General features: G+C 40.0%; 1 protein-coding gene across 1 annotated transcript in view; it reads right to left on the reverse strand.

The window, feature by feature from the left end:
- LOC118524887 (coiled-coil domain-containing protein 162-like) overlaps positions 1-11,671 on the reverse strand; it is a 48,852-nt gene extending 37,181 nt beyond the window's left edge. Inside the window, exons 1-3 of the mRNA XM_078054890.1 lie at positions 11,209-11,671; positions 9,295-9,390; positions 7,867-8,022 (exon numbers count right to left, since the gene is read on the reverse strand). Of these exons, the coding sequence (XP_077911016.1) occupies positions 7,867-8,022; positions 9,295-9,390; positions 11,209-11,388 (432 nt within the window). The 5' untranslated portion in view covers positions 11,389-11,671. The remainder of the gene's footprint in view (positions 1-7,866; positions 8,023-9,294; positions 9,391-11,208) is intronic.
- Positions 11,672-25,814: the final 14,143 nt, after the last annotated feature.

Here is a 25,814-nt window from a genome sequence, read left to right on the forward strand (position 1 = left end):
AACACGAGTCCACAGAGCTGAAGAATATAATAACTGAACTGAAAAATACAGTAGAGCGTTTAAACATCAGATGTTTATCTATTTATCTATATAGCAGATGAATGGGTCAGCAAGCTAGATGCAAAGCAATGGAATTTACCCAGACAGAGCCACAAAAGGAAAAAGGAATTTTAAAAAATGAAGATAACTTAAGGGACCTATGAGACAACATCAAACAGAATAACATTTGCATTATAGGGGTTCCAGAAAGAGAAAAGAAAGAGAAATGGGCAGAAAACTTATTTGAAGAAATAATGACTGAAAACTTCCTTAACCTAGGGAAGGAAACAGATATCTAGGTCCAGGAAGCCCAGAGAGTTCCAAATAAGATGAACTCAAAGAGATCCACACCTAGACACATTATAATTAAAGTGTCAAAAGTTAAAGAGAGAATCTTAGAAGTAGTAAGAGAAAAACCAATGGTTACATACAAGGGAAACACCATAATTAGCAGATTTCTCAGCAGAAACTTTGCAGAACAGAAGAGAGTGACATGATATATTCAAGGTACTGAAAGGAAAAAACCTCCAGCCAAAAATACTCTACCTGAAGGTTATCATTCAGAATTGAAGAAGAGAGAGAGTTTTCCAGACAAAAGCTAAGGGAGTCCATCACTCCTAAACTGGCCTTATAAGAAATGTTAAAGGGACTTTTTTTAGCAGAAAATAAATGGCACTAATTGTTAACAACAACAACAACAACAAAAAAGCATACAAAAGTAAAAATCTCACTGGAAAAGGTAAATATATAGTAAAGGTAATGGGTTAATTTATAAAGCTACTATGCAGGTTAAAAGACAAAATAAAATTAACTAAAACTACAATAATTAGTTAAGAGATAAATAAAAGAAAAAGATGTAAAATGTGACATCAAAAACAAACATGAAGGGGTGTGGTAGTTAAAATGTAGTGTTTGGAAAATGTTCAAATGTAAGTTGCTATCAACTTAAAAGAGACAGTTATATACATAGGATGATATATGTGAACCTTACAGTAACTACATAGCAAAAACTTGTATTAAATACACAAAAGAAAATGAGAAAAGAATCTAAACATAACACTAAAAAAAGTCATCAACCAGAAGGGAAGAAAGAAAGAGAAGAAGGAAGGAATAGAAAAGAACTATAAAAACAGTCACTAAACAAGTAAAAAAATGGCAATAAGTACCTACCTATCAATAATTAAAATAAATGCAAATAGATTAAATTCTCTAATAAAAAAATCACAGAGTGGCTGAATGGATAGAAAAGCAAGGCACTTTTATATACTGCCTATAAGAGACTCACTTCATAAGTAAGGACACACACTGAAAGTGAAGGGATGGAAAAAAGATATTCCCTGCAAATGGAAATGAAAAGAAAGCTGGTGTAGTTATGCTCATATTAGACAAAATAGACTTTAAAACAAAGACTATAATAAAAGACAAAGAAGGGCACTACATAATGATAAAGGAATCAACCTCAAGAAGATAAAACATTTCTAAATATATATGCACCCAATATAGGAGCACCAAAGAACATAAAACAAATATTAAGAGACCTAAAGGGAGAAACTGACAGCAATACAATAATAGTAGGAGACATTGACACCCACTTGTATCAGTTAATAGATAGTCCAGACAGAAAAATCAATAAGGAAATATTGGCTTTAAATGACACAAACAAAGCCCAAGTTAGTAAAAGGAAGGAAATAATAAATATCAGAGCAGAAATAAATAACATAGAGACTAAAAAGATAATTTTAAAAAATCAATGAAGTGCTGGTTCTTTGAAAAAATAAACAAAATTGACAAACCTGTAGCTAGACTCACCAAGAAAAAAAGTGAGGGTTTAAAGAAATAAAATCAGAAATGAAAGAGAAGTTACAACTGATACCACAGAAATAGAGAGGATCATAAGAGACAATTACTAACAATTACATACAAATAAATTGGACAACCTAGAAAAATAGATAAATGCCTAGGAACTTACAAATCTTCAAAGACTGAATCATAAAAAAACCAAAAAATCTGAATTGACCAATTAATTAGTAAGGAGATTGAATCAGTAATCAAAAACCTCCCAACAAACAAAAGTCCAAGACCAGACAGCTTCACTGATGAATTCTACCAAATGTTCAAAGAAGATTTAACATCTATCCTTCTCAAACTCTTCCAAAAAATTAAAGAGGAGGGAATATTTCCAAACACATTTTATGAGGCCAGCATTACCCAGATATCAAAAACAGACAAGTACACCGCAAAAAAGAAAATTACAGGCCAATATCCCCAATTAACACAGATATAAAAATCCTCAACAAAATATTAGCAAACAAAATTGAGCAATACATTAAAAGGATCATATGCCATGACAAAGTGGGATTTAGTTAAGGAATGCAAGGATGGTTCAACATTCACAAATCAATCAACATGATATACCATATTAATAAAATGAAAGATAAAAATCATGATCATCTCAATAGATGCAGAAAAAATATTTGAAAAAACTCAACATCCATTTATGATAAAAATTCTCAACAAAGTAAGTAAAGAGGAAATGTATCTCAACAAATAAAAGCCATATATGACAAACTCACAGCTAATATACTCAGTGGTGAGAAGCTGAAAGTTTTTCCTTTAATATTGGGAACAAGACAAGGATGTCCACTCTCCTCACTTTTATTCAACATAGTATTGGAAACCCTAGCTAGAGCAATTAGGCAAGGAAAAGAAGTAAAAAACATATGAATTGGAAAAGAAGAAGTAAAATTGTCACTGTTTGCAGATCACATATTATATACAGAAAACTCTAAAGAGTCCACACACACAAAAAAAACTATTGGAACTAATAAATGAATTCAGCAAAGTTGCAGGATACAAAATTAATATACAAAAATCTGTTGTGTTTTTATACATTAACAAACTATAAGAATGAGAAACAGAGAAAACAATCCCATTTACAATCATATCAAAAAGAATACCAAGCAATAGATTTAAACAAGGAGGTGAAAGACCTGTACACTGAAAACTATAACCTGTAGATAAAAGAAATTGAAGAAGACACTAATAAATGGAAAGATATTCCATGTTCATGGAATTAGAAGAATTAAAATTAATATTAAAATATTCATACTAGACAAAACAATCTATAGATTCATGCAGTCTCTATGAAAATTCCAAGGCATTTTTCACAGAACTAGAATAAATAATTCTAAAATTTATATGGAACCACAAAAGACCCCCAAATGACCAAAACAATCTTGTGAAAGAAAAACAAATCCAGCAGTATCATGCTCAAACTATACTACAAAGCTATAATAATCAAACAGCATGGTGTTAGCATAAATATAAATACATAGGTCAATGGAACAGAATAGAGAGCCCAGAAATAAATTCATGCATATATGATCAATTAATTTATGACAAAGTAGGTAAGAATATAGAATGGGGAAAGGACCATCTCTTCAATAACTGGTACTGGGAAAACTGGACAGCTACATGCAAAAATTAAAACAGACCACTATCTTACACCAAATACAAAAATAAACACAAAATGGATGAAAGACTTGAATGTAAGACCTGAAACTTAAAACTCCTGGAAGGAAATATAGGCAGTAAGATCTTTGACATTGGTCTTAGTGATATTTCTTTGGATCTGACTCCAAAGGCAAGGGAAACAGCAAGGAAAACAAAAGCAAAAGCAAACAAGTGGGACTACATCAAACTAAAAAGCTACTGTACAGCGAAGGAAACCACCAACAAAATAAAAAGTAATTTACTGAATGGAAGAAGATATTTGCAAATCATATACCTAATAGGGGTTAAAATCCAGAATACATAAAGAACTCATACAAGTCAATAACAAAAAAACAAAAAAATTTAAAAATAGAGGATCTGAATAGACATTTAAAAAAAAAAACCCATACAGATGGCCAATAAGTATATGAAAAAATGCTTAACATTACTAATCACCAGAGAAATGTAAATCAAAACCAGAATGAGATATCACTGCACACCTGTCAGAATAACTATCATAAAAAAGACAAAAAACAAGTACTGGCAAGGATAGGGTAAAAAGGGAACTGTTGTGCAGTTGGTGGGAATGTAAATTGGTGTACCACTATGAAAAACAGTATGGAGATTCCTCTTAAAAATAGAACTACCATATGATCCAGTAATTCAACTACTGGGTATCTACCTGAAGAAAATGAAAATACAATTTGAAAAGATATATGCATGTTATGTTCATTGAAGCATTATTTGCAATAGCCAAGATATTGGAAAAACCTGTGTGTTCATTGATGGATGACCAGATAAAGATGTGGTTACACACACACACACACACACACACATACACACACACATGAATATTACTCAGCCATAAAAAAGAATAAAAGCCTGCTATTTGTGACAATATGGATGGATCTTGAAGGTATTATGCTAAGTGATATAAGTTAGTCAGAGACAAATACTGCATGCTTTCACTTACATGTGGAATCTAAAAAACAAAACAAAACAAAATTAAACCAAGACATAGATACAGAGAACAGATTGGTGGTTGCCAGAGGAGAGGAGGTTTGGGGGACTAAATGAGTAAAAGGGATCAAGAAGTACAAACTTCCAGTTATAAAATAAAAAATCATGGGGATGTAATGTACAGTTTGGGGAATACAGTCAATAATATTGTATTAACTTTGTATAGTGATGGACGGTAACTAGACTTACTGTGATGATCATTTTGCAATGCATACAAACATGGAATCACTATGTATTATTATTTTTTTCATTTTTAAAGATTTTATTTATTCATTTGACAGAGATAGGGACAGTGAGAGAGGGAACACAAGCAGGGGAAGTGGGAGAGAGAGAAACAGGCTTCCCACTGAGCGGGGAGCCCAATGAGGGGCTAGATCCCAGTGCTTCCTATTGTCTATGAATATTTAAAAACAAATCATGAAATAAAACTAATTAAAATAAATAACTTTAAAGCAAACTTACCTTGTTAATATATTCATATTAAGAGAAGTCTTCTCTTCCTAAGTATTTTAAAGGATGAAAGAAGGAACAGGAGACAGGATAAAGCACGAAGGTGGGGGACAGTGGGGATGTCAGGAAAGGATGGCAATCCATCAAAAACAGGACCAAGAAATAGCAAATAGAGGGCCCAAAGGGCCCAGCTTGCTTCTTGATCTTGGTACTACTTGGTGGCAACGCCTGCTTTGCAAATGCTCCCTCTGAGTGAAACATCTAATTCTGTTGTGGAATTTAGATGGCACATCTAAACACACTTCCATTTCCCCTAATTTGCCTGAAGTAGACCTGTGACTCAATTTTAGCCAGTAGGACACAAGGAAAATCTATTAGAAGGCTCTGGGAAGGATTTTCTTCCTTGGTAAAAAGTTAAAGCCCCTCAAGGAGAAAGCTTTTTTGCCCCTGTTTTCATCTTACAAGGATGAAAGAGACATTTTTCAGACACACCCATGATGGCAGAGCTGGGGCCTACACCAACCTGAGTGACTGTACCAACCTGAACCACCTCCTCCTAGACTTGTTTTGAAAGATTAGTACCCTTTCTAATTTAAGTCATGGCGAGCAGGACAACTGTCGCTTATAACTAGTGCACCCTCATTGGCACAGAGGGGCATCAGCTCAAAGGTAGAAAATCTGAAAAAGCTTCTGGAAGACTGGTGTGGAAGTTGAAACCTGAAGGATAAATAGCAGTTGATCAGATGATGAAGTAGAGAAGGAGGAGGACAAGGAAGGACATTTTCCAGCAGAGGGGCTGGCTCACACAAAGTTACTGAGGAGAGAGAGCATGGTTCATTTGATAAAATGAAAGAAGTTGAGGGTAGAGATGTCAGCAGGAGATAGGTGGTGAAGGTCTGGTTACAGCATTTGGATTCTATTCTTGGGGCATTTGGAAGTCATTGAAGGGTTGTAAGAGGAAGTGACATAATCAGGTTTGCATTTAAAAATATTACCCTGGTGAATGTACAGGAAGAAGGCAAGAGTGAATATAGGGAGTCCAATTGGAGGTTAGGCTCATAGCCTAACATTAGGAGATGATGCTGATTGGGGGTTGGTGTTGGAAGATGGGGAACAGTAGACAAACTTGAGAGATATTAAAGTAATAGGATAGTAAAACTTAGCATCTGATTGTGGGGTATGATAAGAGAGAAATCAAAGATGGGTGTCCAGATTTTTTGGCTTGGGCGACTGGGCAGATGGTGGTTCACTGACAGGGAATATGGAAAGAAGAGCAAGTTTTGGGCAGTGAAATATGCTCAGTTTGGGACACACGGACTCTGGGATGGAACAAGGAAGTGAATGCACGAATCTGACAGGATTGAAACTTGGACACGACACGTAGATGGTCATTGCATGAGTCATCACATGTAAAGTCGTCAAAGTTACAAAAGCAGATGAGTTTGCCTAGGGAGAAGCTGAGAAGTGGAAGAAAGTAGTGGGTAAGAGTAGAAGGGAGCTTCAGGGCCAGACTGTTCAGTTGGAATCTGGGTTTCTTTCCTCACTAGGTATGTGACTTTGGGCACATCACTTAACCTTTCTGAGCTTCAGTATTATCTGTAAAAGGAGAATAATGAAAGTACCTACTTCATGGAATTATTGTGATGATTAAAGAAACTAATAATTACTAAAGCACTCTGAAAAGATCTCAGTCGTAGCCAATAGTAGGATTAATAGTGTTCAGGAGACGCTTATTGACCAGACACAGAAGGCACAGTGCCTAGGGCCCACAGGGTGTTTTAATTTATTTTAAAATCAGAAAATAAAGGATATTGAGGCTGAATAAAATGTTTTAATATAGGATTTTTTTTTTATATTAACACAGTTGTAAACTATCACTTTTAATGCTTTTTTATGGAGGAAGGGGCCTACAAAGACAAAAGTGGCTAACGTCATGGAAGTCAAAATGCAGACCTGGGAGTGTAGCAGTGGGACAGAACCCAAAAAATAATACTTTGGGGATTGCGAGAGGAAGAGGGGAGGCAGGAGGCAGAGGAGAGTCTATGGGGAAGTCTGAGAAGGCCTGGCTACCAAGGCCGGAGGAAAACTAGGAGGGAGCTGTGCTTTGGAAGCCAGGCACAGGGAGACGGCAAGAAGGACACGCTGTGTCAAACGCTGCCAAGGGGTCAGCTTGGAAGGGGACTAAAAAGTATCCAGGGGATTTAATGACAAGGATCATGGTGCTCTTGATGAGAGCAGTCTCAGTGGTGACGAAGTGCAGTTTCTGAGGAGCGGACTGAAGGTAAGGAATTGGAGGGGGCTGCTGCAGACCTCTCTTGGAAAGGTTGGCTCGGAAGAGGAGGCTCTTCAGATGGGGGCACCAGCTAGCTTACCCTGTGTCCAGACAAGTCTGTCTGGTTCCCAGATATGGGCAGAATTGTTTCCAGTCATGATAAGGTGGGCTAGAGGCTCTTGGTACCTCAGAGCTTCAGAGGGACAAGTCCAGAGGAGGCAGCGCCTAGGCATCCACAGGCTAGCTGAGTGATGAAGACGAGAGCCAAGGCTGGAGGAGTTCACCCGGGGCCTCTGTCATACCCCTCCAGTCCTTCCAACTCCAGTTCTAAATGTGTCTTCCAACTCTAAATGTGTGTGACTCCTAAAGAAATCCAGCCAGTTGGATTATTTGTTCCATTTGGTTTCAATGGGCTGCCCACAACCTTTGTTCTATTTTTAAAGTGAAAAGAAATGAATATACCATGGATCACAGGCGACCCCTGCACAGTCCTGGGACCCATTGGGAGACGCTGTTGGACAGAGGTGGCTCTCTGGCCCATCTCCCAGAGAGGAAGTTCCTTTAGTACAATACAGCACTGGCCAATTACGTACTTGAGAGTGTTTATCCAGTGTGGCTTGCTGTCTGGAGGGATCCTCCATGATCATATGATTGCTGCTCAGAAGTACATCTTCCAAAAGCAGCTGCATGCCCACCAGCTCTCCATGGGCCGCCTTAAGGTCGGGGTTGCTCAGCCTACAGAGGCACAGCTAAAAACAAAAAAAGAACAAAACAAAATACCCATTTTGAAGATCTCTAGGTATCCTTTATAAATGATTTTGGGGAGAAAACTAGGAATAATTATGTGTATAAGCCCTGCCCTCTTGACTATTAGAAAATCAATAAAAATCAGAGTAACATTTCTAGCTCAAAGTCCTTATTTTTTTTTTTAAAGATTTTTATTTATTTATTTGACAGAGAGAGACACAGTGAGAGAGGGAACGCAAGCAGGGGGAGAAGGAGAGGGAGAAGCAGACTCCCCGCTGAGCAGGGAGCCCGATGCGGGGCTTGATCCCAGGACCCTGGGATCATGACCTGAGCCGAAGGCAGATGCTTAACGACTGAGCCACCCAGGCGCCCCTAGCTCAAAGTCCTTCTTGAACATATCAGACGTTTGGCTTTGTGTGGAAGTCCAAATTTCCCAGCACTTTACAGTGGTATCTGTACATGGTGAATGTATAGTATGGTATCAATTTTCCTTTAAAAGTACAGATATAAACACATGTATGCATAAGGAAAATACTGGAAAAAATAAACCGAAATGTGAACTGTGATTGTTTCCTAGTGGGGGACTATAATTGATTTTCTTAACCATTCTTACTACTTTACTTTAAAAAATCCAAACAATTTTAATTTTGAGCAGAAACAAAAGCAAACAGTATCGTTCCCATCACCCAGCCCTAAGAACAAACAACCTATGGCCAGTCCTGCCCCTATCCCTGTCACTCCCCACTTCCATATTATTTTGAAGCAAATTTACGATTGATTTTCATGTTTTTCTTAATATTTTTTATATTTTCTATTTTTAAAAATGAGAACACAATGATATTTGCTTAGGTAATCAAGGGGAAACACATAATTGAAAGAAATTCTCCTTATGGATCCTGCTTAAAGAGTTCTCTTCCTGCCACTGTTCACAGGCAGGCCAGGATCCTGGTCCCACAACCCTGAACTTCCAGCCTAGGTGTTTCTCTAAGAGGCCCAGAGAGTGATTGGAGATGGATGGCCACTCTCCCAGATCATTACTGGCCATGGGAATTGCAGCTGAGTCTACAACCGAGGCCCATACCACTGAGAACATAATTCTCTTCTGTCAGAAGAAAACCTGACTCACCTTGTATCATTGGGTTTATGGCTTCATAATCCCGTAAACACCTCTGCTTATCTCATAAATTATTCACCACTGACCTATGGACCCAATGACACCTACTTTGCAGTCTGCCTTCAGTTCTCTCTGTGACAAGTGGGAAGACCTATCCTACCTGCATATTATATTCTAGGGTGTCTGGGCTGCTACTCATAACTGGAAACAGTCCTCCATCTTCCAGAAATGCTCTCCAAGGGAATAGCACAGATGCCTAAAAGAACCAAATAAGAAACACGATAATGCTGTACTGTGTCCATAAATAATAAACATCTTATATGAACAGAATTTCTGTGTCTGTACTCAAAACACCATGGGATGATTTATTTACTATGTAGAAATAGTTCTTAATAGAAAGTCCCTGATAAGAGGAGAGAGTAATATTTTTTTTTCTTTTCCTCCAGAATCTGGCCAAACATAGAAGGGTATTTAAGACTTCAGTGTAACTAGTCAGCACCAGTGTTTGGAAGTTCCAGAATACTATAATAACAATGGGACACATTTACATCAACAAATGTAAATTTACTCAAATGTTCTCAGTATTAGGAACCTTAAAATGTTTTCCTTCATCACCACTGTGTTCCAGTTCTCAAAGCCAATGTTACAACATTAACATGTGGGCCTCTATCTTCTCCATATCACTATCCAACAGCCAAGGCATCCCCCACTACTTGTGGCACCACATGCAGCCCTGGACATAGTGGGCCTGTCCATCTGACCCTATTCTATACTTGCAGACTTGGTACTGGCTTCAGACAATTCGGAGTTGTTTCAGGTAGCAGGAAGCCAAGGACACTTGCATCTACCTAATCCCAGGCAACATCCAAAGGCAGTAGGAACAGGCTCAATGGTCATGGTCAATCCTGTCTTCTGGGTCTAAATGAGACTCAAGGCTTGGGCTAAGAGTAATTGTCTTGTTGCTAGGGAATGTAAAAGTGTGGGACTTACATGGGGTTGATGTTGGCATTACTTGGCTTAGCTTTGTAACATATAAACATTAAGTTGGAACTTTTGGAGTCAGAAGACCTGGGTTTGTGAGGTGGTTTTAAATATATGTCCACAACTTCTTTGATACTCTTCCCAGGAAGAGGTGGAGTTTAAGTCTTCTCCCCTTGAGTGTGGGCTAAAACTAATAACTCACTTCTAGTGAATAAAATATGGCAAAAATGATGGGATGTCACTTCTGAAATGAGGTAATACAAAGACTATGACTTCCACCTTGGGATCTGTCTCCTGTTCTCTCTTGAATTGTTTGCTCTGGAGGAATCCATCTGTTTTGTTGTGAGGAAGGCCTGCAGAGAAGCCCATGTGAATGAGCTTGGAAGTGGCCCTTCTGAGGCCTACCAACAGCCCTGTGAGTGGGCTTGGAAGCACATTCTCCCCCAGCAGACCGGACTACAGCCTGGGCCAATACCTTGATCGGTAAGAGATCTACACGACTAGCCAGAACTACACAATGAACTGTTCCCAGATTCCTGAGCCTCAGAAATGATATAAGATGATGAATATTTATTGTTTTAATCTGCTAAATTTTGGGGTAATTTGTTAGCAATACAGTTTGTGACCTAGTACTGCCATGACTGCCTAGCAGTCTGATCTCTGGTCTGCCAGAACCTTAACCTTTTAGTTGTAGAAAGTGGTTAAGATTGTTGGTGCCTAGGAGCAATAGAAGTTGCCAGGATTACATTTGATAACACCTCTTCGAAGGGCTCTTCAAAACTTAGCTGCTGACCTAATTTATGTATTGTGATTGCTGTCATTATTATTTATTAAATAGAAAAGATCAACTGATGGTTTTGCTACCAGCTGTGAGCAGATAAGCTATTGCCCCAATTTGCCTGTCAAAGACCCTGACTGGGAATAACAGTAGGCCCAGGCTGCTCTACTGTGTCAATGAAGGGGAGCCAAGCAAGGCTAAAGAGCTCTAGAGCAGGGAGAGCCCCTGCAAAATTTAAACCACATGGAAACAGAGTGCCAAAATCCCTGATATATAACACACTGTTTATAGGTATAAAAATACCTCTCAACGTACCTGTAGGCTCCGTGGATCCAGTGGCTGGGGCAGGCTGAGCTGTGAAGCAAAAATGCTCTTCCCAAGAGAGTTGCTCAGTGGTGGCAATCCATGGTACATGCCGTCTGTGACAGACTGGTAAGCAGGAGCGTTTCCAGCTGCCAAAAATGTTCTTCTACCCAAGCATGGAGGGCATCTCATTAAAAGCAGTTATTAAAGCTTCTCGAGCTCAAAACTTTCTTCAACATTACTGCCGCAGGATAACATTTTGAGACATACACAGGTTTCTTCCTCAACGACCTCAACCCTCACCCCTCTTTCTTTACACACTGCCCTTCACTCGCAATTCACCAACCCTCAAGGGAAAGGTGGATATAGTCTAGACTAGCATTGTCCAATAGAACTTTATGCAATGTGGAAATGTTCTAAGTTTGACTGTCCAGTATGATAACCACTAACTACACGTGGCTGCTGAGCACTTGAAATGTGGCTACTGTGACTGAGGAATTGGATTTTAAATTTTATGTCACCTAAATCAATATTAATTTAAACTTTTAAATTAAATAGCCACAGGTGACTACTGTTTTGGACAGTTCAGCTGTAGCTCTAGAACAAAGACATGGATTGTTTGTTGAATTGACTATTTTAAGACCAATAGCAGAGACGATTCTTGATATATAAAACCAAATTTTAAATTAAATAATAAAATCTTGGTGTTTGAGAGAGGAAGCTTTTTGTTTTGCTTTGAACAAAACATGGCTTTGCATATCAAGAACCAAAAATCCTGAAGACTAGCGCATGAAATTTATACCATAAGTCATAGAGAAGGAAGTATGCATGATGAATTACAATGACTTTTTTTGCCCAAAAGGAAATAAGAGTTTAGTAAGCGAGGAAAGACTCTTTTTAGAACTTAGGTCTAGTGGATACCTAAAAAAAGATGCTGACACAGGATACACTGAGGAGAGGGTATCCTGAAACAGAGGGGAACTTTTGCCTGGATTTTCCATGGGCTTGGCCCAAGTCTTACATAAAGCAGACATCAGAAAGAAGGTGATTAACCATGACTGACGGAGGTACTAGCACTGAGGGAAATGATGCAGCCTCCCAGAGATGAGCAGACAATCAGAGTGTTGGGGAAAGACCTAGGGAGTGCCTGAGCCCTCACAAGAGAGTGTCTATGTGTGGTGCTGAGCATCAGGCCAGAAGAGATCTGGGGTTGGACTAGATAACCCACAATGGGTAGGTGAAGTAGCCGCTCCTCCTCAACTGCTATGATGATTTATAAGCACCCCCAGGCACTTACATCATCTGTCTGAGAGCAATGAAGGAGGAGAAAGGTGTGGTGTAAGGCCTAAAATTAAGGTCCAATATCATGTGCTGCCTTTGCACCTGGTAAAATCAGAGGGCCTTGAATGGCTTAATTATAAGTTCACCTCTCCACTCTGCTCCCACAGATAAGGTCTCCTAGTCCAATAACCTTCCTTATCTAAGGGACCCGAGTGCATTTCCTGCTTATCCCTGAGTAGTGGTTTCAGTTCCCTGCCAGACCACAAAAGTATTCAAATGAACCAATCACATTCTCCTGCAGAAATGAGGGGACATCACACCCTCCTGATACTACAAAGCATGTCTCCCACAGTTGTTGTTGTTCCTGGTTGTTCAGTCTGTTCCCAAGGGCAACTCCTCTGTGGCTCTGCATTGCATGCAGTGTCCTCTTCCCTGGGCTGTGAGTATATATAACTAGTAAATTGCCCTTGATCTCACCTGTCCAGTGTTCAGTGTCATGTGTTTGGCCATCTCCGTAACCCCAGGGCAGAACCCCTCCCTTACCAACAGGGTGAATAGGAGGCAATTAAAACAAAGGGAAATGGGGATTAATTAATCTTGAATTAATTAATTTTAAATCTCAAACTGACCACTTTTAAGCTCTACATGTGGCTGAATGACATGGAATTAGAAAGTTTAATCTTTTAGCCATCAGGAAAAGGGGCTTGTGAACTTTACTTCAAAGACAGATAAAGGGAGCTCTATATTTTTACATCAAACCATTGTACTAATACAAAAATCATACCACCTTTTCACATTTTAATGAGAATTTAAAAAAAGATAGTTGAATATTATTTTATACTGAGAGACTCAATAAAATAATTGATTTATCCGGATAGTTCAAGGATGAGCCTGGAGTTGCTCAATGAGAACATTTTCTCCTGTTCTTCATATCTTTCACATGTTTTCTAATGATTCACCTACTGTGTACAAAGCAAAGTGCAAGAACTGTCCAAGATACAAAAATGGGTTTGACCTTCTAGCCTACTTGGAGCCCAGTGAGGCAGAGTTCATTATCCAGCTGCTTCTCAGCATCCTCTAAACTCCCATGGTACTTTCTACACCCATACCTTTGTATAGATTGTATGGATCTCCTCAAAACAATGGTACCAAAAAGCAGAATATTCTAGTAGAAACATTTATTTTCAGCCCAAATCAAGAGCACAGAAGCCCAGTATCCCATACAACTTCTGCCTGGTTGGCTCCTTTCATATCGTTCCTGCTCTCCTCTCCCACCAGTCCATAGAATGATTTCTCTTTCTCTTGGCCTCTGGGTCCAGCTTTGTTCACATCTTACTTGTTCAATCCTTGAATATAGTGCTTACATTTTAAAATTTGTTTTCTGGGGGCACCTGGGTGGCTCAGTCGTTAAGCGGCTGCCTTCAGCTCAGGTCATGGTCCCAGGGTCCTGGGATCGAGCCCCGCATCGGGCTCCCTGCTCGGCGGGAAGCCTGCTTCTCCCTCTCCCACTCCCCCTGCTTGTGTTCCCTCTCTCACTATGTATCTATCTGTCAAATAAATAAATAAAATCTTTAAAAAAAATAAAAAATAAAAAAAAAATAAAATTTGTTTTCTGTTTATTATGGATGTTTTGACATCTTTAAAGACCTTTCTGGTTAAGAAAGAGACTGCCCCTCCTTGGGCTAGCCAGTTCTTAGAGATGGCAAAGGACTCAGCAGGGAGCATGGTTTTGATATGCAAACCAACCAATCCAAAGCCATACCATTTCTATCTGACCCTTGCACGTAGGGAAGCAATAGTCCTCTGCTTTATTCATCCCAGGGCTAGTCAACAGAAAACTAGAGATGACCTCTGCCACCCAGAGTCCACTGGAATTATTCAACCCAGCAGATCTTAAACTGTTCACCCTGCCCTGCCTTGCCTTTCCAGGCTATGGCCTGAGCACTCTCCTTGTGGTTTTCCCATGTGGCTGTGTGTGTCATGGCATACATCCTGTTTCTAGCACCTGTGAATATAATAAACTTTGTTTTTCCTGGGTCTTTTCTGTTCTCTTCTTGTGGCTATACCTGACTGACAATCACATAAAAGAACACAGAACACTGACGTGCTCTCTTATCCTGGCACGTCTGTGCAGAACTTTGTAACTACCAAGTGCCACAAACGAACACAATGTCTGGCAGTTTTAGAGCCCAGACACAGCCCAGACACAGCTTGGTGTGCATATTAGGTCTATTAATTTATGGATGCTTGGAGACTATTCAAAAATATATTCAAAAATATAATACATTCAGATGTGAATATGGCTGCTAGTCCAAGCTACAGAATCATAGACTATGATACACTCTCTAGAGAGACCAGAGTCAAACTACAGGCAGGACTACTGACCAAATCACTGGCTATTCTTTTCCCCACTTTTGTCCTTCCTCAGTCTGGATCACTGTCCTTTGTAGGACCCATCCTGCTCCTATCAATAGAATGTTTCTAATGCTATGTGAATAAAGGGGTCTCAAGATGATACCCAATATATTTTAGCATAGATCTTCTTTTATTTCCCGCCTCTCCATGGACCCCATATTTTGAAAGATTTTTCTACCAAACAGCCATTAAGCATTTTCCCAACTTTAACTCAACACCGCATCAGCCTCCAGCCCCAGCTCTGAGCTGCAGGAAGAAATGAAGAAACATGATATAAAGGAAGGAATAGGGCTCTGGAGTCGGACAAACTGCACGGATGCAAGCTCTGCTACAACAGGCTGTGTGACCTGGCCCAAGTTATGCAACTTTTCCAGTCTTTATTTCCTCATCTGTAAAAAAGGGGAAAATGATTTCTATCCCATGGAGTTGGCACGTGGTGGGAATTCAACCAAAGCAAATGTCTTCTTTCCCTTATCGCAGTTCTTAGAATTCCAGTTAAAAAAAGAAAGAAACTTGACATTTTGTTTACCTGCAGAGCTTTTGGGCAAATGTGTCTTTTTCACCATGCCTTTTGAAATACTGAAAACAGGTTATGGGGTCCTGTTGCAACTCACTGAGACCCTCATTTGGTAAGCCTGGGCCTGTGTCTTCTGAGAGGGTATGTCTGATCAGCACAGCTTGCTGGCAGCACTCAAGAAACAAGGAAGCCCACTGAAATGAAAGGCCGGCTTGTTGCTTGGGTCAGGTTGCACCTGCCAACCTAATAAAATATCAGAATAGATACACGGAATTCTCCAAACTGTTCTGCCACCCTCCAGCTGCCTTATTGTCAATAAGCAGTCAAAGGTTTCCTAACACACCAGGCATCCTGTGTGCAAGAGATCTACCTGTGGCATGATCCCAGGCAAGCTGGTTCAAATCACAGGGAGCAGGAAATTCATAAGGCACATGCTAGAGTTTTCCCTGGATGTAAGGATATAAAAAAGAAAGCAAAAGACAAAACAACAACAAAAGCACCTGCAAAGTAGCCCAGAGGAGGCCAGGCAGAGAGTGTGGCTCTTCATTTCTCAAGACGCTGGGGACTAGGACCATGGTCATAAGCCAGCCCTGGCTCACAGGAGGCCTTCTCTGTATCTCAGAAGTCCCCAGATCTCTGAAGCACACTTTAATATCTCTGTGTTTAGAGACACTTAAGCTAGATGAGTATAAAAATAAATTCAAAAATGAAGGGAAAACCCACAAAACTTTAAGGACTGAGAAGTTGGTGTGGCTTTCTTTAGAGATCCCTTTCTGTACTCCCAGTTCCAGCTTGCTGCAAAAGTTACTGGTATCTTCAGGGTATCTCCTCAAGTTTCTTCTTTTTTGCCCTAATCACTCCAAACATCAGCAATACATTCAGATTAATGGCACCTTCCATGCCACATGTTTTATTCTGTTCTACAGAGTTCCTATAAAGGGACTTTTTGTTTTATTTTGCTTTGTTTTGCCTCCTTCCATTCCTCAATTACAAAGGAATCCAATCCTTTAAATCTGGGGTTGGCAAACTTTTTCTTAAAGGGTCAGATAGTAAATATTTTCAGCTTTGTGGATCATATGGTCTCTGTTGCAACTACTCAACTGTGTGTGAAAGCAGCCCAAGATAATCTATAAATGAATGGGCATGACTGTGTTTCAAAAAACTTCATTTATGGACACTGAGATATGAATTCCATATAACTTTCATATGCCACAAAATAGTACTCTTTTCTTGAAATTTTTTCCCCAACCATTTAAAGCTATAAAAGCTATCCTTAGGCCAGAGGCCACACAAAAATCAGGCAGGGGCCTACGATAGAAGTTTGCCAAACAGATAAGATCTATTAGACCTGCTGTACCACCCAAGCATTTTCTTTCAACACAATGATTACTTCACCTAAAATTAAAGATAAGCTCACTTCTCAGGCATTTCTTGCATCAGCTAGTAAATAACTCCTGCAGGTTGGTGGACATGCCCAGAAGTGACAGGCCCTGGGCAATGTGGTTCCAATGGTCTTGGAGGACAATACCACTTTCCACCAGGAGCTTGGTAGAGGGCAGGTTGACAGGGACAGAATGAAACTTTTGTGCTTAGAAATGTGCATCTAACAAAGGTAGTGATCCGAAGGGGCACCCGCACCCCAATGTTTATAGCAGCAATGTCCACAGTAGTCAAACTATGGAAAGGGCTCAGATGTCCATCAACAGATGAATGGATAAAGAAGATGTGGCATATATATATATATACAATGGAATATTATGTAGCCATCAAAACAATGAAATCTTGCCATTTGCAACAACGTGGATGGAACTAGAGGGTATTATGCTAAGTGAAATAAATCAATCAGAGAAAGATAATTATCATATGATCTCACTCATATGTGGAATTTAAGAAACAAGGCATAGGATCATAGGGGAAGAGAGAAAAAAATGAAACAAGATGAAACCAGAGAGGAAGACAAACCATAAGAGATTTCTCAGGAAACAAACTGAGGGTTGCCGGAGGGAAGTGGGTGGGGGGAATGGAGTAACTGGGTGATGGGCATTAAGGAGGGCACATGATTTAATGAGCACTGGGTATTATATAAGACTAATGAATCACAGACCTGTACCGCTGAAACAAATAATACATTATATGTTAATTAATTGAATTTAAATTAAATAAATAAATAAATAAAATAAATAAGAAACGTGCATCTATCCTGCTACCAGATCTGATCTATGCCACATATTAGCAGGAGCCAGATATTAGGTGATCATAGGGCCACTGTCTTGATGTCCTTGAGCTACCTCCTTCCTCACTTCCCCGCAGTAAATAGAAGCATGCTACTCTCATTCCAGGTGAAAGTTCAGTTCTTCCTTTTCAAATTCTGGAGAAGCCTTCAGTTAACATAAGCAAAAAGTTCCCTGGGGTCAACAGTCAGATTTGCTCAGAGTTGGTGAACTTTGGGGAAGTGTGAGGGAACTCCGCCATGCTTCCTGTCTCTTGATTATCTGAGGACTTTTCCTTGTTTGCAGGTTTAGCAATAGAATCAGCAACTAGAATCATCAAGTGGGATGACATCTATCTTTTCATTTCTCTTTTTCTCCTGTTTCCTGCTTTCTCTCCAGAGTCTATTTTTCTCTCCACACTGCTGTCTGGCATCCATCCTAGTTCTCAGGCTTGGGAGTCAAATGCATGTAGGTTCTAGTTCTAGTCTGTCACTTACTAACCGTGTGACTCCAAACACATACACACTCTAAAGAGCCCCGAATGAAAAGGCTAGAGGAAATGTGATAAATGAGGGACTCATGGAGATCTACCATCCTGAGCAGTTCCCTCTAAAGTCTTTTGAAAGATATACTGAATCTACTGAAACCAGACATAGGACACAGTGCCCTCCGTTCCTGCAGACTGAGTGCGCCCAGACAAAGAAAGCCCCTCAAAGCAATTCCTAGAGGAAGCAGACTAGTTCCCCTGGGAGAACAGTAGCAAGTGGAACCCTGCATAGCTGGAATCCGAAAAGCACTTCCAAGGTATAGTTCTATTTCTTCATCCTATGTAAATTCTTCACAAATTCTGACTTGGGGTTTCAGAGTCAGAGGGCTAATGAATGGCCCTCCTGACAATTAGGGTCTTATACCCTACCCACTTGACTAAAGCTATAGCTCAGAAAGCTGTCAATAAAAAGAAACTGAATTAGTCTATTTTGTTGTTGTTGTTGTTGTTCTGCTGAATTAATTTGAATCCAGAGACCCCAGATACTCAGAGTAAAGAAAATGCAGAATAGAAAGAGAAAATAGAGTTCAGTTCAATCCCTACATTTCCATTCTCTATGGATGCCCATGCTAATAATGGTGGAATGCAATTACAATCCACAGGTAAGAGCGTAGCCTCCTGAGGTCCCCCTGATTGGCTAAATGCTTACACTGGGAATTAATCAAAGGAAGTTGATTGATTTTGACAATTTAAGAATAAGCAGAGATGCTCAGGCCTGACCTCTTCCCTTCCCATAAAAAACTTATTATTTATCCTAGAAACAGTATGACTCTCAATCCAAACTAATTTTCTCATCAGTCATGACTAATTAACTAAAGAGACTTTGTTTTTTGTATGCAGAGTACTTAATAGCTACAATTTATTTATTTGAATTTATAAATTTAACTCAGGTAGCCAATTCCAGGGGCTTCACAAGTGCAGTGAAAATTCTGTTCTTTTGAAAGGTAATTAAGGGCTAAAAAGAATAAACAAAACTCTTAGAATCATCTTCAGAAGTATAAAAAATATTATTCCCAATTAAACAACCTGAACAGTAAAAGCAGCAATTGTTATGCAAACTAACTATATTTAAATCACATTTAATAAAATCAAGACTATCATAATCCGAAAAGAACACATTCTACATGGACAGGCTTTGCAGCAAGACACATTTGGCAGTCACAGTGTTCTGGATCAGGTTGTGCCCGTGACTATTTTAAGCTCGTTATTCAGTCTTGCCAAGAGTGACCTCCCTCGATGGTCGAAGCACATGCCCTACACAAGTAACTGGACGGGATTCACGCTCCAGCCCTTACCGGATGACGTGCCTCACTGCAGCATCAAACTGCAAAAATACAACCTCCCTTCGAAGGAGGAGTGCCTGGGACACCTGGGTAGGGTCTTGGGGGTTCTGGAGGCTGTCAATCATTTTCTGCAGCTCTTGAAGCTCAGACCCTGGAAGACGGATGACGTTTCAGTCAGATAGTGTAACGTACAGCCTATGACAGCTAACCTAATGAGCCAGCATTTCACCTCTGAAGCTAACTTTTTACCTAAATGTACTTCTTTTTGTTTGTGAGCATACTAATTATATATTTTGCAAGACCAGCAAAGTCTTACGTTCTAGAGCCCAAGGTCTGATTTATCTTTCCTTCCTTCCTTCCTTCCTCCCTCAATAAGATAAAAATTTGCTTTGCTTTTCAGCAGAATAAGAACATATTGTTGAATGAAAGTTTTAAATTTTACAAGGCTACAGGCTCTAGATTGAAAAAAAAAGAATCACAAGGAATGGGAAAATATAAGTCTCAGTAGATCTGTTAGGGGCTTAAAGTTATTATAGATTATAAACCAGCATTCATTTCTCATAGCCATGCCATACAAATCAACCCCTCTGTCACTGGCTCATCCTGTCACTGGCTCATGGATTAAAGAAGACTCAAGACCATCCGAGGCAGGATGCCTGGGTGGCTCAGTCATTAAGCGTCTGCCTTCAGCTCAGGTCATGATCCCAGGGTCCTAGGATTGAGCCCCACATCGGGCTCCCTGCTCAGCGGGAAGCCTGCTTCTCCTTCTCCCACTCCCCCTGCTTGTGTTCCCTCTCTCGCTGTGTCTCTATCTGTCGAATAAATAAATAAAATCTTTAAAAAAAAAAAAAAGACCATCCAAGGCAAGCAAGAAATATGCACTCACTCCTGCATGCGTGCACACACACACACCCTCTTCTAGGAGCTTCTCATCATCTTAGGATTAGGTGTGAGAGATCCTAAACTGACTTATTTCTTGGACCCTTACTGCAAAAGTGGGCTGAATATAAACAGACTTATATGTGTTTTGAAAGGAAATTTAATTTAGGGGCCTTTTATGGCACTCAATGCCGGGTTGAGGAAACTGACCTGGGTCTAGATGGCTGGGGTAGCATCTCTATTATTGGCCCAGGAGAGGAGCTAGTCAGAATGGGAGAGCATAGCAAGAAAATGATGAGTTCTTAGGGAGAGTGGGGAAGTGGGTGGGCCCACACTTCCAGGGCTATTAGAATGATCTGAAATGCTCCTCAACTCCCAGTGAGGACAGTGATGGCTTTCTACGTGAGAGAACATCCCTGCTATGGGAAGAGGACTGTGGAAACTGGTCACTGTGGTCACTGTGCCTGCCATGTAGCCTGAGGCAGAAGAGAGACGGGACAGCTGTGAGGCATTTCCAGAGTTACTCTTTCCATAGCTTGTCCAGACTTGAGCAGCCTTCTATCCTATCTGGTCTGGTATTGGATATCTTCCCACAAGCATGGGAGGCAGAGGAATTGAGGGAATGGGGAAGCTGCCCATGAGAGCCTGACTAGAGCAGAACCAGGACTGAGAAGAGTTGCTAATACTTGCAACATATGCTTTTGGTTTTAGGAAAAGATGAGCAGTCTAGGTTTCATATCCATCTGATGCTTTACGTACAAGAGAAAAATGTTTTTTAGGTACTTGTCCAACCCCTGAAAAATTGGATCCAATCATTAAAATTTTTACGACTTCTCTATAAATCTGATGGTCATGTTGGACTGAAAAGAAACTTCCACGAGAAGAGGAGTCATGTTAGAGTGAATTATACAAGAATTTTAGCGGTGGATGGGAGGGGTTCGTCAGTGAGCCTTATTTGTTCAAGGCCTAGCATGATGGTCTGTAAGCAAGACATTCTGTCAGGCTAAGTAGCAACCGGGGGAAGGTTTAGAGTCCTCTGCAATGACAATGAAAAAAGAATATAAAGGTGCACACACCCTATGATGAAAGCTCTGTTAAATGTAAAGTGTGTTTGGACAAGGGCTAGAAGGTAGTAAAGACAAACAAGAATCTCTCTCTTGTTACAGTGGTTGGTTACAGATACTTTTTCTCTTTTCATTTACGTGCAGGCTATATGTGCATCTTTATACCATCACTGCCCAGCAAAATTGTTCTGTGCTGATAGGTAGCAGCAGCTTTATCACCAAAACACAGATGTGGAGGTGGGCACTCCCCTTTCTTTGTGGTTTACAGATTTTAGGATTCTCATTTAGGCTTCCCTTTCTTAGTGGCATCAAGCTGCTGCTGGGTGGGAGGGAAGGTGGCAGGCAGGGCAGTCAGCTTTTCTGTGAGGATGGGGCAGATGGTTGCCATGTAGTTGTGGTGGGGGGGGGGGGTGGAGTAGATCCTCGGCCAGAAAAACATCAGGAAACAAATGAGTCTTTCCCCAAGAGGGTCCCATTTGGGAAATTAGAGAGAGAGAGAGAGAGGAATCACAATGGCCCTGTCTCCACGTGAATACTCAAGAGCCGGTACATTTTGTGCTTAGTTTGTCTCAAGAGTTCCTGAAACCCTAAGTTTAGTGGATAGTATTTGGGCTTTAATTGGCCTCCTAAACCTTTACAAGGAAATCACAGTGTAAACTCCCACATGCTGATTACATCCTCTGCTGATCCAAAGGGAGTTGCTGGCTTTCAAGGAAGGAGAGGATTTGGCAGGGTCCACAGAGCTCATGCTCAGTGTCGAAGAGCTGCTTCCTCAGTCAAGTGGGAGGACCAAAGCTGAAATCTGGAGTGTCCCCTTAAAAAATGTTTTAAAGCATATAAGCCCATAAAAGTCATTTTATCTAACTCCAAATAGCTTGGCAATAGCTGAGAAGAGTTGGGAGAGGATATGAACAGACTCATCTGCTCTGTTCACCTGACTTCTCCTTGCCTCCTTCTGGGAAGTAGTCCAGGAACTGAGCAACCGAGGCTTTTTAAAAAGATGATTATCTTAGAGTGGGATTTTTTTTTTTTTTTTTAAGTTCAGTTTGCTCTTTATCTATTTTCAGCAGAGCAGAGTATGCAAAACTTCACACATTCTCCCTGGAGCACAAATGTTTTCGCTGGCAACACGACAAGGTGCATGCCTCTAAATGCACACCTTGGAAAGCCTGGGCCCCACATATTTCCGTGGTTTCTGGTTCAGAAGCATATAAATAGTAAGAAACCGATTTCCTTCATCCTGAATTCTAGGTCCTCAACAACTTGGCCTCATATCCTACTGTTGCTCAGTGTCACACTGGTAGGTTCACCCGTCTCTGGACTGGCCATGTGCAGTCTGGCCTGTTGCCTTTGCCAGTGTCCTTTTCCTGTCTTGCCAAGACCATCCCTCTAGTTTTCTCCATTGATTCAAGGGCTGACAAGTACCCCCAGATCACCTTCCCTTCAGGCTCTGCCCTCCCAGATGCTGGAGGAGTTCCTATGCAGGGTCTTCCTTGGGAAAGATGGCTCTGGCTCTATCTCGGCTTCTATCTCCCTATCTCAAGGGCAGGGATGGCATTCTTCCCATCCCATCCTTCCTCCTGTCCCTCATCTAAAGCCCAGCCCCCACACCCTCCCCAAATCCAGCAGCTCCCGTAAGAGTATCTTAGCTTATTTTCTGAGTAAACCCCTTTTGTAACAGTCCTGGAATTAGTAAAAGGCCCTAAGTATGCTTTGGAACTTCTCTACTCTCTTGATTCTTACATTGAAGACATGCTAGTAGTTTTGAAATGTCATTAGTTTGTTGACAATTCTGTGTTTTCTGCTGAGTCAGCCCCAATCTATCCTTCCTTCATGCCGCCTTTCCTCAGAGACAGGCATCGACCCTCCTCCAGGATCACCACTCATACCCTTCCTCAGGTCTCCCATCTGAACGTTTACAGATTCCTTCAGCGCTCAGTAGCACCCTGCAAATCCACCAGCAAACAAGTCAGGGTCTCCCACAAACACCTTTTCTTTATGCACTGGCCAGACAGGAATAGACTCAGAGTATAATACACTTGTTTGAAGACTGCTAGGTTTAAATAGGCATATTATTATCTCATTCCATTGGCTCTTCTCATCCTTTAAAATCCTTGGCTACTCTGTTATAATATATTGTGGTTAATTAATATTTACATAACTAATGACATAATTTGGCTGCGAGTTAAGTTATTAAAATAACGAGATCAGTTTCCCTACTTTTGATCAACCCAGCTTACTAAGCATTTCAGTCTTTAATTTACCTTGTGCATTTATCTTAGAACTTAGTGCTCATTTAGGGTTTATGGGATTAGCACTTGGCAGGTAAAACTAAAGCCTCAATCATTCTTACTTCAGGACTATCAGGCTACTGTTAGCTAACAGAAGACTGTCTGCAAAAAATTCTTGACAATAAATGCGTGGCTCTGACCTTGACATATTAGCTCACAAAGGCCAGAAAGGGGATGAAAGAAAACTAGTGTGTAGAAGGGCATGTACATTCTTGTAGAAATTTTACATAGATTTTAATCCACAGAACATCTCCATGAAACAGGTGTTATCACCCCCATTTTATCGATGGAGAGAGACCCAGAAAGTAAAGTGTCCAGCTTCCAGGAACCAAGTGGCAGATACAGGGTAAAAACCCAGGCTGGCCCACTCCTGCTTGCTTTACATTGTGGTTTAACCTGTAAATGTGGAATTAATTAGTTTGGAGACAGTATATCATGAGGTTTTGCCCTTTGCCCTTCTTCTCACTGTCATTTATGAAAAAAAAATATTTTAGTTCTGTCTTTCCAAGTATTAAGAGCTTCATATTAATTAACTAGATGGGGGGAATCTTTTCATGATGTATATCAAACCATCACTTTGTACACTTTAAATAGCTTACAATTTTATTTGCCAATTATACTTCAGTGAAGTTGGGGAAAGAAAAGAGCTTCATAGAATTTGAAGTGAATCCTGAAGGTGATCTGAATCACCTCTAATCACTTACCAATGCCCTCAGTTCCTCCCCAGTCACCTTTCAGGGGGTTAGCACTTAGAGGAAATTCAAAGCATGTTGGACAATTTCCAAGTTTAGCAAAACTGAAAAGGTAGGCCACAATGTCATGGAGAGGGGCTAACAGCTGTAGAGTTAGCTGTAAGGCTCGAAAAGCTGCCTGTGGGTAAAATCAACAGAAAAAATACATTTTAAGAAGTTTCTAAGAGACAAAAATATATGAGCATTGATTAGGGATAATAACTTTAAACAAGAATATTAAACATTTTCACAATACAGGATAATATCTGAAAAACAGAACAAACCTATTCATCAACCAGGTTATATGCCTTTGGACGGGTAACTCCTGGAGTGAGGGGTTTAAAGCAATGTGTTTCTCTTTGCTTAAAGACATTGGTGACCAGAAGCAAAGCAAAATGTGTTTGTATGACCACTGATAGATTACAAGGGTCACAGATAAACTCCTAGCAGGAACCCATATTCAGACACCATTGCTGTGAGGGAATACATGTAAGCAAAACATAGGTATTTATCAATGTAGTTTAAACACACAACTAAAAAAAATCAAACCCTGGATCTTAACTATAAATGTTCAAGTGAAGGAAAAGTGGAAAATTACGATCCAACTTAAAGAAGGTAGTATTTATATATATAATATATAATTATCTTTATAATTAATAATTATAAAATATATAATACATATTTTAAAACTGAAATTCTTCAGTGAAAGAAAGTTCTATTTTTAATTATTTGAGGAAACTCCATACTGTTTTCCATAATGGCTGCACCAACTTACATTCCCATCCACAGTGCACAAGGGTTCCCTTTTCTCCACATCCCTGCCAACACTTGCTGTCTCTTGTCATTTTGACAATAGCCATCCTAACAGGCATTAGGGTGCTCCTCATTGTGGTTTTGATTTGCCTCTCTCTGAGGATTAGTGATGTTGAGCATCTTTTCATGTACCTGTTGACCATCTGGTTGTCTTCTTTGGAAAAATGTCTATTCATGACCCTTGCCCATTTTAAAATCAGATTTTATTGTTGTTGAGTTGCAGGAGTTCCTTACATATTTCAGGTATCACCCCCTTATCAGATATGTGGTTTGCAAATATTTCTCCCATTCTGTAAGTTGCCTTTTCATTTTGTTGATTGTTTCCTTTGTTGAGCAGAAGCTTTTTAGTCTGATGTAGTCCCATTTATTTATTTTTGCTTTTGTTGCCTATGCTTTTTGTATTATATCCAAAAAATCATCACCAAGACCAATGTCAAGGAGATTTTCCCATTTTCCTCCAAGAGTTTTGCAGTTTCCAGTGTTACATTTAGTCTCTAATCCACTTCAACTTAATTTTTATGAGAGGTGAAAGATAGGGATCCAGTTTCATTCTTTTGCATGTAGAACTACCATTTGATCCTCCCATT

The sequence above is a fragment of the Halichoerus grypus genome, chromosome 9, assembly GCF_964656455.1.
Source record: "Halichoerus grypus chromosome 9, mHalGry1.hap1.1, whole genome shotgun sequence".
Taxonomy (NCBI): Eukaryota; Metazoa; Chordata; class Mammalia; order Carnivora; family Phocidae; genus Halichoerus; species Halichoerus grypus.